The 14843-nt window shown below is 40.2% G+C and overlaps 1 protein-coding gene across 3 annotated transcripts in view; it reads right to left on the bottom strand.

Annotated features, from left to right (window-relative positions):
• Positions 1–1119: 1119 nt before the first annotated feature.
• The window catches only part of LOC120903511, a 40514-nt gene continuing 26790 nt past the window's right edge, over positions 1120–14843 (bottom strand). For all 3 annotated transcript variants that reach the window (XM_040312990.1, XM_040312991.1, XM_040312992.1), the window contains exons 3-11: positions 5573–5867; positions 4941–5494; positions 4058–4190; positions 3754–3978; positions 3262–3442; positions 2935–3189; positions 2073–2380; positions 1835–2007; positions 1120–1770 (exon numbers count right to left, since the gene is read on the bottom strand). In XM_040312990.1, coding sequence (XP_040168924.1) covers positions 1717–1770; positions 1835–2007; positions 2073–2380; positions 2935–3189; positions 3262–3442; positions 3754–3978; positions 4058–4190; positions 4941–5494; positions 5573–5867 — 2178 coding nt within the window. In that variant the 3' untranslated portion in view covers positions 1120–1716. The remainder of the gene's footprint in view (positions 1771–1834; positions 2008–2072; positions 2381–2934; positions 3190–3261; positions 3443–3753; positions 3979–4057; positions 4191–4940; positions 5495–5572; positions 5868–14843) is intronic.

The following is a 14843-nucleotide window of genomic DNA, read 5'->3' as shown; positions in this document are numbered from 1 at the left end:
CCAACAAATTTACACTACTACGTAGTCCTCGTAGTAGACTTATCTCGTAGTTCTATTTAAAATTCATCATTGAAATGCAATAGAAAACGTGTGTTTTTTGTTCAAAATTTTCCGATACTCAAGAATTGTTGAAAATTAGGTGAGGCCAGTGGCGGATTAACAAGAGTGAAGGCCTTAGGGTCACACGAATGTAGGCCTTTCTGAAGTGTTAGCGAGAAATTGTATGAAGAATTCTAAACTACAAAAGGATTAGCAGAACATTTTACTAAATTTATGAGAAGCAAATCTGAGAACGCTCATCTATACCAGAATAATTTAAACAGTTCAATTTTCTCTCTTTTATTGCAGCTCTTTTATGCTTCAAAAAAGGCCACTACAAATGTAAAGCTTATAGTATATTTTGAGGTTGTAGTCTAATGTTAGGCGCACAAAATTTGAAGCATTACTTCGGTATGATACTGTAAATATTACTACGTGGGTGTACCGGCTTGAATTTAGGTAATAATTTGGTGATTAATTGCTGAGCAAAAAAGATGTTGCCAAAAGCTGTAGAGGAAATTGTTTAAGTATTGTACAATCGTAAAGACCAACTTTCATGGCACGGGTTATTTAACTAACGTGACTCTACAATTATTGATTGGACAAGGAAACACAAAGTGCAAATGAATAATATCTAATCTTAATGTTAAGTGCGAAATTAATGACTGTATCAACAAATACAAAAGGGGCGGTCCCGTGGTACAGTTGTCAACTCGAACGACTCAATAACATACCCGTAATGGGTTCAAACCTAGAATGGATCGTCCCCCCGTAGCAAGGACTGACTATCCGGCTGCGTGGAATGAATTAAGTCTTGAAAGCTTGTACGGATGGCATTCTAATGCCTAAAAAAATCACTTCTGCAGTTCTGCCCTTCACGGTCCAACGGTTGTCATGCAAATCCCGAAGCTATTGGGTCTAATTTCTCACTACACTAATCATTTAGAGATATTGCCCTTGCCACTAGTCATATATACAGTAGCGGATACTAGCGGATCTGGCTGTGGATTTTAACTGGTGGCTTACGTTAACGATAAAAAAAAAAAAAGTTTTGTAATATGTACATTGAAACACACCGAGTTATTTTTAACATCTTTTATTCACTTGGTTTAGAGATAAAACATTTACAAAAGATATTTAATAGTGGTGAATGAAATGAGCTTCGAAGTGCCTTCTCTATGTACAAAGCGCGGATAGAGTGTGGTAATGTAACGTTTCTTATTTCGCTGCATTATGAGATTTACAACGATCGTCGATGAATGAAACGCTTTTACTTAGCTATGATAAAAACAATCCTACACTATAATGGTGAAGCACGGATAGCAATCTACTACGATGTCAGGGTATAATGTTCCTTTTCACAAGATGATAGAAATATGAACAAGAGTTTACTCCAAAAAATGAATATTAATACCTTTTTACTGATGGTTCAACTAAACTCCTCTAATCATCGGTGCAAGATGCACCAACTCCAAGATGAATATTTGCGATCTTGAGATTCGATTGGTGCTACTGTAGGATCTTTTAATACGAATCAACAATATAAAAATTCAAAAAAACCGTGTATGCTCGATGATATCAATGAGTTGTTAAAAGAAACCAATAACCAATCCCTAGCGATCGGTGCCCCTATTTTTTTCCACCCTTGTTTGTTTGCCAGCTTATTCCTTTTGTTTCCTATTCTTTGTAGTTGCATCCCGTCTCGTCAGCTCCATCGGCACAATCAGTGACCTGCGTAAACGGAAATGAGAACATCAATCATGGTACAAAATTTACACATCCAAAGTCGTATTACCCGATCACATAGTTGACTGATGGATATACAGATTCCACTAACGCAGCGCAACTCACCCTCTGGACAAGGGGACACATGGGCGGTCGTTAAAAAATCTCTGCTGGTACTGCTGATCTTGAAATCATTCTCCGAGTCAGACGTCATCATAATTTCCTTACTGTCTTGGAAGTTCACTGTTAAGAGATATTGCATAAAATATAGGACCTTGTACGATTATATCAGTAAGAGAGATGCATACCTAAAGATTTCGGTATCGATACTGTCCGACTCGTTTCGGCCTCGGTTTGATCTTCAACCGGTTTTTCGCTCGATCGAACTGTGGTAGTCTGTTCCACTGTTCCATTGCCAGCGTCTGTTTGATTTCGGTGTCGATTTACGAAGGGAGCATTTTCGGCAGCAGTTGGCTCATACTTGTCTCCTTCTTCATCTTCCTCCGAAGTGCCATAGTTGACGTACTCGCGGGCACCAGCAGAACCAGCTTCTTGGGAGGTTCGATGTCGCTCTGCCTGTGAACGATCTTCGTTGGTGATCGTAATGTAAGGCCGACTGAAAGAAGATATTAATGCAATGTGAAAAAAAACAAAAAAAAATATTTACAAATCTTATTGTTTCTTTCCGAAAAAGTTGATCATATGCATAAGTTGAAGAACACATGTCACAGAAAAAAAAACACCAAAAATGTCATAACACAAGGCCCAAAGCTTCCGTTGCCGCAGTCGAATAAAGTTGTACTACACGTGCTTCTTACCAGATTCGTTCCACAAAAGGCGTCACAGTCACCTACACATTCATCAGTAGTAATCTCTACGTCCCAATGGTATCCAAAAAGTCGGAAGCTTTGAGAAATAGATAGATAATGTACAGAAAAGCGCACTCCAGGTTTCCCATTTCTTTCTCTGTCCATAGTTTGTCGCTCACACAACTGTGGGATTGTGGAGTGCGCAGGTGATCTACTGTGCAAAGAAGAAGTCCGTCCAGTTTGTCGTTCTGCCAGACGCTTTGTACAGGGTCCTGTTCCGTTTTGTCAATGTCCTGGTGCAGGTCTACAGCTACGCACATAGCAAGCGCACGATCGACGCGCTCCCACAACCTCTTCTTACCCGTTCGGACTGTTGGGAACCTGTACTTGCACAAATGGATACTCCCGCTGGCTGCCGTAGGCCGTCGGGTATGTCGTCGGTTCGTCGTAGTAGCAGTCCAACTCATCCGATGCGTCCGGGCAATCTTCGTACTGATCGCAGCGCCACTTATCTGGAATGCATTTGTCGTTTGACATGCATCGATACTCGTCCCGCTCGCATTGTTTACAATCCGATTCATCCTCTCCTCCGTGGCAGTCCTTGATGTTGTCGCATCTGTAAAGGCATCAGTGATAGTGATGGAAGTGCTTAAATTGTCTAAAAGTATGATGATTCAGTTTGCCATACTTCCATTGTAGCGGTATACAGCTAGAATCGGCACACCGGAACTCGTTGGCATAGCAATGCCCTAGCCGTGTTGGATCCTCACAAACGTTCCGATCGTCCGAATCCGGGTAACTGTCACAATCGAAAGTCGCTGTTAATGCCTCCGAGCTGGCAATTATATGCGCACACGGCTCAAGAATGGCTGGAATGAGGAAAATAACAAAAATGGATTGATTTTAATTGTTGTGCTTACAAAGAATGGATCATAAATCAAAACTGTGTTTCAATTATACTACGTAGCTTAGAACTTTCATAGTTTATCGTAACATGCAATGTGTTCCTCACTTTATTAAACAGCTTCGTAATAGATAGAAGTATGTACAACGTTGGCTCCAATTGATGTACTATCTTAAGACGATCTACGTCACAATTTTCGTGATCGCTATCCTCGTGGATTAATATTTAGATTTTTTAATGGATATGTATCAGCTTGTTCTATATCTAATTACTTACATTTGCAAATTCGTTTGCACGGCGTGAGCGTGCCCATGCGCGTTGGACGACATTCCGGTTCCAACACAAGGCACACAAATTCTGCCACACGCACCGAGCATTTGGAATTGATCAGATACTGGAAATGATCATACTCCAGCGGCGAAAGCTGCCGATTGTTCGAGACCGTAAGGTCATACGGTAGAACGCCTCGACAAAGGGGCAATGATGTAGATTGACAAATTCCTAAGTAAACAAGGTGAAAAATGGTTTTTAGATATTTCTCATTCATCAACTGTTTCTAAACGATATCTTTAGTGCTTACCTTCTTCGGATATGTTGAACCGCTTCAACCCCTCGGTAGTGATCTCAAAGCGGGATAAAATTGGTAACGTTGGAGATACCTTCGTCCTGTACAGGCTCGAGTCTGTGGTAGCTGATGGAACGGTCACATTTTTCTGGAGTTTGAAAATGTTTCAATAAGGGTAAATTAAACTCATTTTGGTAAGGAAAGAGTGAATTTTTAAACTAAATGTTAAGCAGTTCCCCAGCTAAAAGCGTTTGAAAGAAACACACACAAATACCGATCAGAATTCCACAACACACACTCACAGGTTGATTCCAGTATCATAAGAACGTAAAACCTTTTCCCCTAAAAGTGATTTAATTCATGTTGCATGCAAATTTTGAGGTGTACTTTCGTGTTTATATCTAAGCATTCATGCATTATTGTGTTCCAAAGTGCTTTTCCCTGTAAAAGGGATGAGTACCAGTAGTGTGTGTGTAAGTGTGCATACAATATTTTAATTTGTGGCACTGTGCCGTAGCACTTGTTAAACAAATGCAATCACTAAAAATGTGCCATGTGTTTTCTTTTTAAACTTTATAGGTGTGAATCTTCAGGAGTGTGTTTAAATCCCTGTTTTTCCATGCCTTGTGGTTACCATTGATTTCAACAGATCAATGCGAATCAATCATGCATGCAAAAGCGAAAATAACTTAAAGAGGGTGTGAAAAGAGAACCACAACACAAACACAATATGAAAACGTCAATTCACTTCTCTCAGGTGCTCCAGTTGCATCAGCTGGTCGTTCAGCTTGCGCAACAGGCGCTCGTCCTCCTCGATTGGGACGCCAAAATTGTTCTGATGGCCGGAGGTGAATCCCCGCACCTCCGTCCCTCGTGCCGGGCTGTCCCGGAGCCCCACCTGAGTCGCTGGCAGTGCTGAATCGGTAGAATGGCCCAGTTCGTACGCTCTGGTCGTGCCTTCCGGATGCGCTGGTGCCGATTGCGTACGACTTTGACCATCGTCCGCGTCGAGGAAATCTTCATCGTCGAACACCACTCGTGCCTTGGTGTAATCCTTGAGCGAGATCGTGCTGGTCTTACGAATTGGAGCGTCTGTCACTTTCACTACCAGCGCCGGTAACTCTTCGCTTGCGTTCTCCGTACGCTGACGCTCCGTGCCCGATAGTCCGGTGGTCGTCGATGCTGTTGTAGGCCAGTCATACGTTGGTTTCTTGCCATTTGTACCGAACACGGCCAGCAGATCGTTGTCCAAACCGAATGAAAACTTTGTGTCTACCGTTCGGCCCGGTCCTTGCGCGTCCTTGGGCTTAGATTCCTTTGCAATACTTCCGGTGAAGCGATGATCGAAGTGGAGATCGTTTGTGCTTGTGAAATCGTTAAAATCAATTGATAAATTCTCGTCCACCTCGTAGCCATCCTCGCCGAGCAGTCCGCTGCTCATAATATCATGATCTACGAAGCAAAGACGAACCAATTGGTTATGTATGATCATTCTAATATAAGTCAATTTGATCTTTCCCAAATGCTTACCAACAACCAGGAAATATACGACGAGCCCAAGTAAACCACATATCATCAGCAACCCAAGGGGCCACTTTATGTAGCGCCAGATCACTTTGAGTATCTTGTACAGCAGGCAGCGCTGGGTTGGTCGAAAAAATGAACTGCTGGAGGACGATGCGGACAGGGGCGTCTGTGAGCCGGCCTTCCAGAAGTTGAAGCTCTGCCGGTTATGGATGCTACCGAGGGAGGTGGGTGAGGGTGATGAGGGTAACGTGTTGGCGCAATCTGTGGAGGCTGCTGTGTATCCGCTGTAAGGAGTACCCTACAAAAAAGGATAACAAGTTATTGATGTGAAAAATAGTTTTTCTTTAGGAGTAGGAAAATAGCTACTCTAATCTCTACAAATATGTAAGATAATGTGGATTATTATTAATTTGAAATTTAGATTCCATGTATTGCATTCCGAAACTACATGTCACCAGTCAAAAATACCAGAGTTTTATGATAAAAATTAGTGTTTAGTACAGGCTCGAGTCAAAATGAAATTTGGCAGGAAATTTGGTCTTCCCTATGTAAAAATGATATATGGTACAAGCTGTTCAAATCATTAATTTCCATCCAGTTCTAGTAGAGCAGTTGGTGATATGTTTAATCGGCATGCATATTGTGTATAGCCACTATTCATATATCAGCCACTACCTTTGCCAACCGTACTAACATTCCTACTTTTGTGAACCAAACCATAACATTTTGGAGAAAACTCTCATCTCAAATGATTACCTCAATGGTTGTTAATTCCAGTATATTCGTATATTTTCATTATGTTCATTAAAACCACAATCAAAGTATGTGGTCGATCCAGTGGTTAAACCATAAATTGGATTAACTGAACTGAACTGTCATTTGTTTCGGTTTCAGCAATCAAGTTAATTTAGGAGATCGGTTACAATCGAATAGCAAATAATATCAATAAGTTTTCTTTTTCAATTTTCTGCAATGCAAACAGAAGCGAGTTGAAAATTTGTTGAATGTTAACAAAAAATGTTTTATCTATAATGGAAGTACAATGGATGATTTAAAATCTACTGAATGAAAATAACTACATTTTATTTTGTAGCTATTTATCTATTTATTAGAATATTGTGATTTTTTATTTCACTATCGGAAAACATATAAACACTGCTGTATTTATCTAAAATCCTTCTTCATAGAAGAAATGTATGAATAAAACGGATAAAAAGTACGTAAAATAGCTCTCAACTATTTCATAAATAGTGTTTGCCCAAGCCATGTAACTGTTGTAGGTCGAATTAGATTTATTTAAATCTAGATTCATGAGATGTGATTTGTTTACAAATCCTTTAACAACAGCATAGCTCTTATGCAGCAAAGATGCAGGAAAAATCTGCATCGAATCATGCGTACTTTTGTGCCATTCGTGAACACCGTGCGTACAACCGGCGTATTGCGCAATCAACTCCACCCGGCCGTGTTGCACGTCGTGGATGTCCGGATTCTCTGCGGGCTTACGTCCGATGAAAGCCTGTACTGTACGAGTGCGTACAACAGCACATTGGTTTGGGACCTGATTCCGGACGATATCGAGCAGCTGGGTAATGGCTTAAGATATGGTATCAGTTGAACCATTTACCACCTTTCGATGCGGAACAGAGTGCAGCGAAACTTGTCACGGTTTCCCGAACGTGACACAACAGCTGGCTTGACATCAAAATTGGTTCTCTTGAAGGGGTTTAAATACAAGTTTTGCACAGGGCAATGTAAAAACCACACAAAACTTTGAAAAAGTTTAAAATTAATCGATAAAGTACAGTTGCAGTGCAATGGAGCAATTTGGCCTAGAGTGTCAACACGCGATTATCGCTTCCTTTAAAAAGATTAATACTCTCACATTCACGATTGACCCCCCCCCTGCACCTCATCGATCAACGTGGCGGCAAAAATTAATCCAACGTAATGAATTGATTTGTCGAGCATCGCGACACGGACACGATATCCCGCCGACACTACAGTCACCGGCCAACGCTTCTCTTCCGGCGGCTCGAATCGTTATCCTGTCGCAATCCGAAAACCCCGACCACGTCAACCGACTAATGATTCTATTTCATCGGCCTTCCCAAAAGACTCTCTAGTCTCGGTTAATTGACTGTCGTTTTGCCCGACGCCCGGCGAGTGCCTGCAAAAATAAAGCAAAAAACCAAATGACCGTTCGTTTGCTTTGCAGCCAGCCGGTGCCAGTTGGAGAGGCTGAACCGGGAAGCATTTGCCATGGACGGAGCGCAAAATGGACGTGCTCTCTAATCTAATCAGTCTAATCGCATCGCATTACGGGTAATGTATTTGCATTAATCTTGGAAGCTGTTTGGAGGAACTGACGTTGAGTTGGGTTTGTATTAATTTCGTCACGTGAACGGCAGAGTGTACAGTGGTCTTTGAACGAGAGGACCTATTTTAAAATAAAAAAAGGAAGTCAACTCTTTATTGTGGCGACGGATGTACTGAATCATACAATATTTAAACAATACTAAAATATATTTTGAGGGTTACAAATATAACATGAATAAATTCTGCAAAAGATGTTTTTACATGCTTTATTCATTCAACAAGAACAACCAACATGAATCATTATTCATAACAAAGTTTTAAATATTTCGACCGAAACAAACATAATTTCTTACTCTGTGTGGATTTTGTCAGTGCAGGCGATCGTTTGCGCTCTTCAAACCATCCTATTGAGTCCAACGGGGTAAATAAACGACGATACTAAAATGCTTTCCACTACGGGCGCAATTGAGTAAATGCAATCAGACACGAAGAAGGCGTTGAAAGCTAAACATCTATTGAGGCTTCCTTTCTCCTTCTTTCTTTTCTACAACTATCTTTATCATTGCGCCAAGACCAAACGTTTCTGTTCGTCGCGTACTTTGCTCTGGTGTAACCAGGAAATGGAAGGCATCCAGCAGGATGGTTCTGATTGATCGTAGCAATTATTGCAAACGTGGCTTGGGGCTCACTTCTGACGATGCAACACCTCACAGGGCAGCGTTCGAAAGTGGAATGTGGTTAGAGAAGAAGTAGAAATGAATCGAAAGGCCATTCCAGGCGTTGTTGTGAAGGGAACCAATACGGCCGTGATGTGCTGGATTGTAACGATATGTGTAATGCAGCTGTCTGGACCGATATGTGTAATGCAGCTGTCTGGAAAGCATTATTTTGAACACATGTACCTTTGACACACCACTTGCCATGATAATGCTGTATAAAAAATTTATTCAGTCTAATTATGTTTCATGTATGAGTATGAGATTCATATAGCTAACAACCAAACAAAGTGATAACAATTACGGACACTTAATGCATGTTTGGTATGTTAAATTATCTAATAAACATAAATTTAATCGATCATATCACTGTATAACCCAGTTTACTGAAACCAACCTTCTAAATTTGTGAAAATATCAAAGATTTCCAATAACTTTACTCGAATCATGTAAAAATTTAATGAAATTGCAACCAAATGTTGATTCATACTCGTAACAGTTTCGAGCTTATGCTTCATATTACGGACGTTTTGATTCAAATTCCGGATAGGCTCGGATTGGACCGACAGAACGACGGTCTTTTTGCTGTTTTTCGCTTGTAGATGGATAGAACTCAAGTACTGATGCGTGAATCGACTGTTTTCTCCGTATCCCCCTTATTGACGATGCCTCAACTCGTCTCAACTATCTTAAAATATCGTTGTTTTTTGGTTATTTTCACACTTTAAAAATATATTGATGCAGTTAATTACAACTTACTCTGGCTGTCCGGAATTTAAAATAAGACAAAAAGTCTTGCTTCAAATTACAGACAGAATTAGATAAGTGTTTTTATACATGAAAATCAAGGCCGAATATGATAAAATACTGTTGTTTTCACGTTGATAAATACTCATAGATTAGATTCCGATGTTCTTCAGTGCATCTGGCCCAAATTAATGGGAAATATAGACTAAATTAATTTGGAGTCGGTTTGAAACAAAACTGCTAAGAATGCCGCCGGGGGTAAACTCACCTACAGAAAATATCTATTTATCAGGGTTTTTACTCTTACTACTAGGACTTGCTAAGGTAAATCTAGGATCTACTAGAGGTCAGAATTTTATTTTTTATTCTAATGCGCCATATCAATTATATTAAAATACGACATTGCCAGGGACAGGATATAACCAAATTCAATAAAAATAATGTCCCAAGTTTGAAGCTGTTTCGTAATTGTAATCAAAACGGTAATTTGGAGAAAAGTGATTAAAATAACCAATAATTAATATCATAGTAAGATATTTTTAGTTATTGATTGTTACTGATATGAGTATTTAAAAACATATTATAAACGATACTATAATTCACTCGTTAATGTGCATATGATATGATTTATGAACTGTAATCTATAATCTAAACTGTAATAAAATGTTAAAAAGTTGTTAAATTATTGAAAAATTAACAATGAATTAATCCATAAAATTGCTCTTGTGGACAATGCTTCATACAGCTTTTTAAAATACTTAACATCCCAATATCAGAAGCCAGGCACAGTTCGATCTATAAATGGTTTAAATGCCTAGTATCCGTTTCGATCACGCGCCATACCAATCTTTCTTCATTTCAATCGACCCTGAAGACGATCTCTATGGACCATAAAGTTGGTGCACGATCTCCGTACACCCCATCGCTAGCGCCCTAGCGATCGAAGCGCATCGATTGTAAAATACAATCGCGCGATCCGCTTGCACTGTGGCACCTGCCACGATCGAGGTAAGCAACGCGGAACCAGCAACGAGGAACACTCCTTCCTTGCATTTGCTTTCGTAAAGGGACGCTTAATTATTGCCTCAAAGTGTGTAATCTGCGTGTATGTGTGTATGTGTGTGTGTGTCTGTTTGTAATAGAATGTTCAAGGGTCGCTCGAGCGCACCCTTTTAGCGCGTAAGATCGCTCTCATCAATCACGACAAGTAAGGCTGGATTGGATTATGTGTGTGAGTGAGTTTTTTTTTTATGTTAGCGAAAGTTGCGAAACCGGATGATTCAAAATGAGAGTTAGGGGTGATTGGTTGTTGTGGGTGGTCGGGTTGTTAAACAGATTGTGGGTAATTCTCAATGCTTCTCATATCGTCGGCGAACCGTAAAGCGCGCGGCAAACAGTATTGAATGAGCAATGGAATGTCGCATGTGGAATGCGCGATCCTTTTATGGTAATGATGTGAAGGGTTTGTAATAAAGTGCGTTGGCAGTTTTTAATTAAATGCTTCGGCTAAAAAGCTGTTGTTTGAGGATGTTGAAGAAAATGATAAATTATGTTAATGTATAAAAAATCGTCTAATGTCTCTCATTACAAGCAACACTGCATTCGCATTCTAATTCTAAAGCATGAAACAACAAAATTGTACAATTGAGTGTAAAAATTGTGCCAATGTTTCGAGGGCAATAGATGTTTGAATTCGTAAGAAAGAACGAACCTATGGTCATTAACTTCATAGTCAATAATTGATCATTTTATTCACGTTGACATAACGCATAAAGAATGGCAACGTATGATTATTGGAAAAAATCGAACACTAACGCTATGACCTTGACTTAGTTGCAGGTAATCTTCGATATTAGGTTGAACGAATAATTGGCTTTGATTTCGAGGCCTTGCATTTTTGTGCGTTTTAATGATAAAGATTTAACGTGATCTACCACACGTTCGAACAGAGTCAAATTCGGCATTCGTCTGGGAAGGAAACAAATCAAAACCAATGATTGCTTATTTCTCGTTCGAAGGTGTCTAAATGATGGCATTCAAATAATTGCTTCCGAAAAAGGTCACGATGCTGTCAAATGATGAGAAAAACCCTCGACCATGCCATGCATGTTATACTATGCATAACATAAATTATTAAAAATAATATTATTAAGAGCTACATTTGAAGGTAGATAGGAATTTCCAAAAAGAATAATATGTAACCCTTAAATAAATATCAACTAAAGTGCTGTAAAAACCCATTCTTTGAACTCATTCGCAAGAATGGTGCATACGTGACTGAACCCACAAGTTCACAATCTCCTCCAGAAGGTCATCGAATGAAAGTGAAGATGAACGATCATGAGAGGACATGAGAACGAGCTGCTTGCATCGTGCTGCCCAAAGAAACATGTCCGTACATCCATCCTCACGACCCGACACCGTGAAGTAATGCGTTACAATTTTAATTCTATTGCGTCTTTGAGCCATGACCGCCTCCGTACCGCGTGGATGGTCGATAATTAGATTTTGAAAGTGGTCGTAGTACGCGTGAACAAATTGCCGTGGCCTTTGCCATTCTATTAATTTCTGTACGTGGATGTCGCTGTTTGAAAAATTGTATTCGTGTTTCGATTTAATCTCCTCGGGAGAACAAAGGAGTAATGTGCGAATGTGAGAAAAGGTGCCCCATTACCGGTGGTAAACAAGAAATGGACGAGTTTTTGAGGTGTATGAGTGTATGTGTGTAAGTATATGAGAATCATGGAGCGCCACCTCACCAAACGCACCCACTTTTAGGTGCGTACCGATGGGGAGCTTCCTTTCTTCTTCGTGCAACAGCACCCATTGTGAAGTTGCTCGATCGGGCCCAGATGCTTCTCAGCATGTGACCTGAATTCCTTCCGCCAATCGAATGGAATCTATCGGCCTCGATCTGGCGTTGCTTCGATGGCAAAAGATGCCATGGTAGATGCTCTTGACGCTCCCAGCTGACCCAATTGTGTCCGTACCAGTTGTACGGCAGAATCGTCTGCCAATTGCTGCCAAGATGACAGCACAAACAGACCGACACCAGGCGACACACGCTTTGACGTCGAGGTCGACGGGACTGTGTGCTGACGGGTTGTGTGACGATCCTTGAATGATGCGCCACTTCGGGCTGTTGGTCGATTCGGTAAGGCACTCGTGCATGCGGGGAGCATTTCCTGCACAACCAATCCCTAATTAGTGAGCTGTCGAGTTTTGACAGCGTTTCCTGTCCTTAAGACTCTAATTGCTCAAGTAGCTACGGGACTGCCTTGAAGGTTAGTGGTACAGGCAGTTTGCTCTCGAATTAAGAACGAAAGTTTGAGAGCGTTCCTTCAAACTGCAAATCAGATCCTGGATGGTAGAGTGACGGAACGTATTTTTGGAGGACAAGGACAACGGTCAAATAAGTATGCGAGATGAATATAACAAGGTGTGGACGAATTGTAATGACTTTTGCTGAATAGGGTCCAAAAATTTTAAGGAAATGAGAATTGTGTTGTACTCCTTCAGTAGATCTACTTTGCCAGGCAATAGATGCAAATCGAAACACTGCACGCAAGAAGACGCCTATATTAATCGATCATTGCGTGTTGAGACATGCTTGACGCCTTCATACTGCATTCATGCAACTGTAACCCTATTGCTGTCTGCGGTCTGTAAGTTATTAGCTCCAGCACTGACAGTTCATTAACAGGTAGCTCCTACCGCCACAACGTAGGCAATCAGTAAACCCAGTTCTGCAAGTGAGAACCTAACCTATATCGACAGTTACCTTCCACACCTTCTGCATGCCAGTGTGCGGCCTGTTCGCTTTGAACTATACGCGACGTGAGCGTATGAGGGCTATCGTAATCGAGAGATTGCGTTCAACAACTTCGATGATGTCCATTGCTTCGTCACGCATCCCTTCTTCGCACTGCCAATCGCTCGTAAACAGCTCACCGAGAGCTTTCAGTTGCCCTGCCACTTTGACACAGCTTGCAACAAAAGCCACCTACTACTGACAGCTCCTAAATCTCGTTGCTTCTCAACCATCTACCACACTACTCGACTTTTGCCCCTTTTGCAGATTATCATTCCACCGCCAACGGAGCCACTACACCACTCGCTAATGGAGCATAATACGCACACACGTTGTGCGCTTTTGTCTTTCAACGCGGTACGGTGGGCTTGGCTGCAACAGATAGCTTCTACTTGGCGCTTGGCTTCCTACTTGACCTCACCTTGAGAAGCAGGAATCGTACGGCCCATTACGGGTATGGAATCCAAATCCGTACGAATTCCCTGCAATAAAAATCTGCCGATTGCGTCGCGTTGCGCGGCATATTATGGGTGCAGCACCTTTATATCAAAGTGGAATGCTTTTGTTGCGCTTCGGAGTCACACACTTTACACTTGTCGAGTACTATATGTGCCTGCTGGGTGCTCTGTGTGTTAAGCTTGTTAAACGCTCCAACCGGTCCATTGTTAACATATCCATTAACCATATAGAATGGAAAGGTAAACGCCTATTTTTTACATGCAATTATGCATTAGGGTATGATAAAGTTTTTATAGTAAACGTAAAGTTACACAAAAAATGTCATTTTGTGTTAAAGAAAAGTTGACTAGGCGAGATATCGCTTATACGGAATATCCGGCCACAGAGAGCTTTGTTTCTAAAATATCTCATTCGTTGTTTATTCTTATTAGACTTACCAACCAAATTGAATTTGTCATTGAAATACAATAATCAGATTTAAATATTAATATTGAATGTTAGATCCGTACGAAAATTTAACTAATGACAGGTATGTTGTAAAAAATCAACTTTTTATTGTTGTACCATGTGACCGGTTAAACAAAAATGTGAAGTGTACGCGGTTTTTTGAGATTCTGGAACAACGAAAAATCCTTCAGGAGTATAAAAGCTTTAACTAATCCCATGTTAACTCTGAAGAGCTTTGGAGCCTTTTGGTTGACTTTGATTTCTTTAACTGAGTGTCAATTATCATTTGATAAGCGTGATTTAAGCATTATTAGAGTATCAATTATCACTCATAAGCAGGAATATGTTTCCTCAAATTAATAAAATATGGAAATGATGTTGCCGATTGCAGACTTCTACATTTTTTTGAAGGATACAGTGAGAATATTATGAGATATTTCAAAAATATGATGAAACTTTTATCTTTTTGTAATATATGTACAAGGTCGTTTGATAGAAAATTAAAACTGCGAAATCTTGGACGAATGTTAATTATTATTTAGGAGTAAACAATTCCTAAACTTCTATTTAGTTTCCACATATTGTGGAATTGATATACAGGTGTCTGATATACAAAAACATAATAGCACTGGACAAGAGACCCAAAGGATACTCAATTCCATATTTTTAAATAGTTTTAACAGCTTTATTAACATTTAAGAAACATATTTAATATTCAATACTAAATCCATCCATTTTAATACATTTATGTTCACCATATTTTGACTCCTTTTTG

Source organism: Anopheles arabiensis, chromosome 3 (genome assembly GCF_016920715.1).
Source record: "Anopheles arabiensis isolate DONGOLA chromosome 3, AaraD3, whole genome shotgun sequence".
NCBI lineage: Eukaryota > Metazoa > Arthropoda > Insecta > Diptera > Culicidae > Anopheles > Anopheles arabiensis.
Note: the sequence above shows the minus strand (reverse complement) of the source record. Positions and strands in the feature narration are given on the sequence as shown.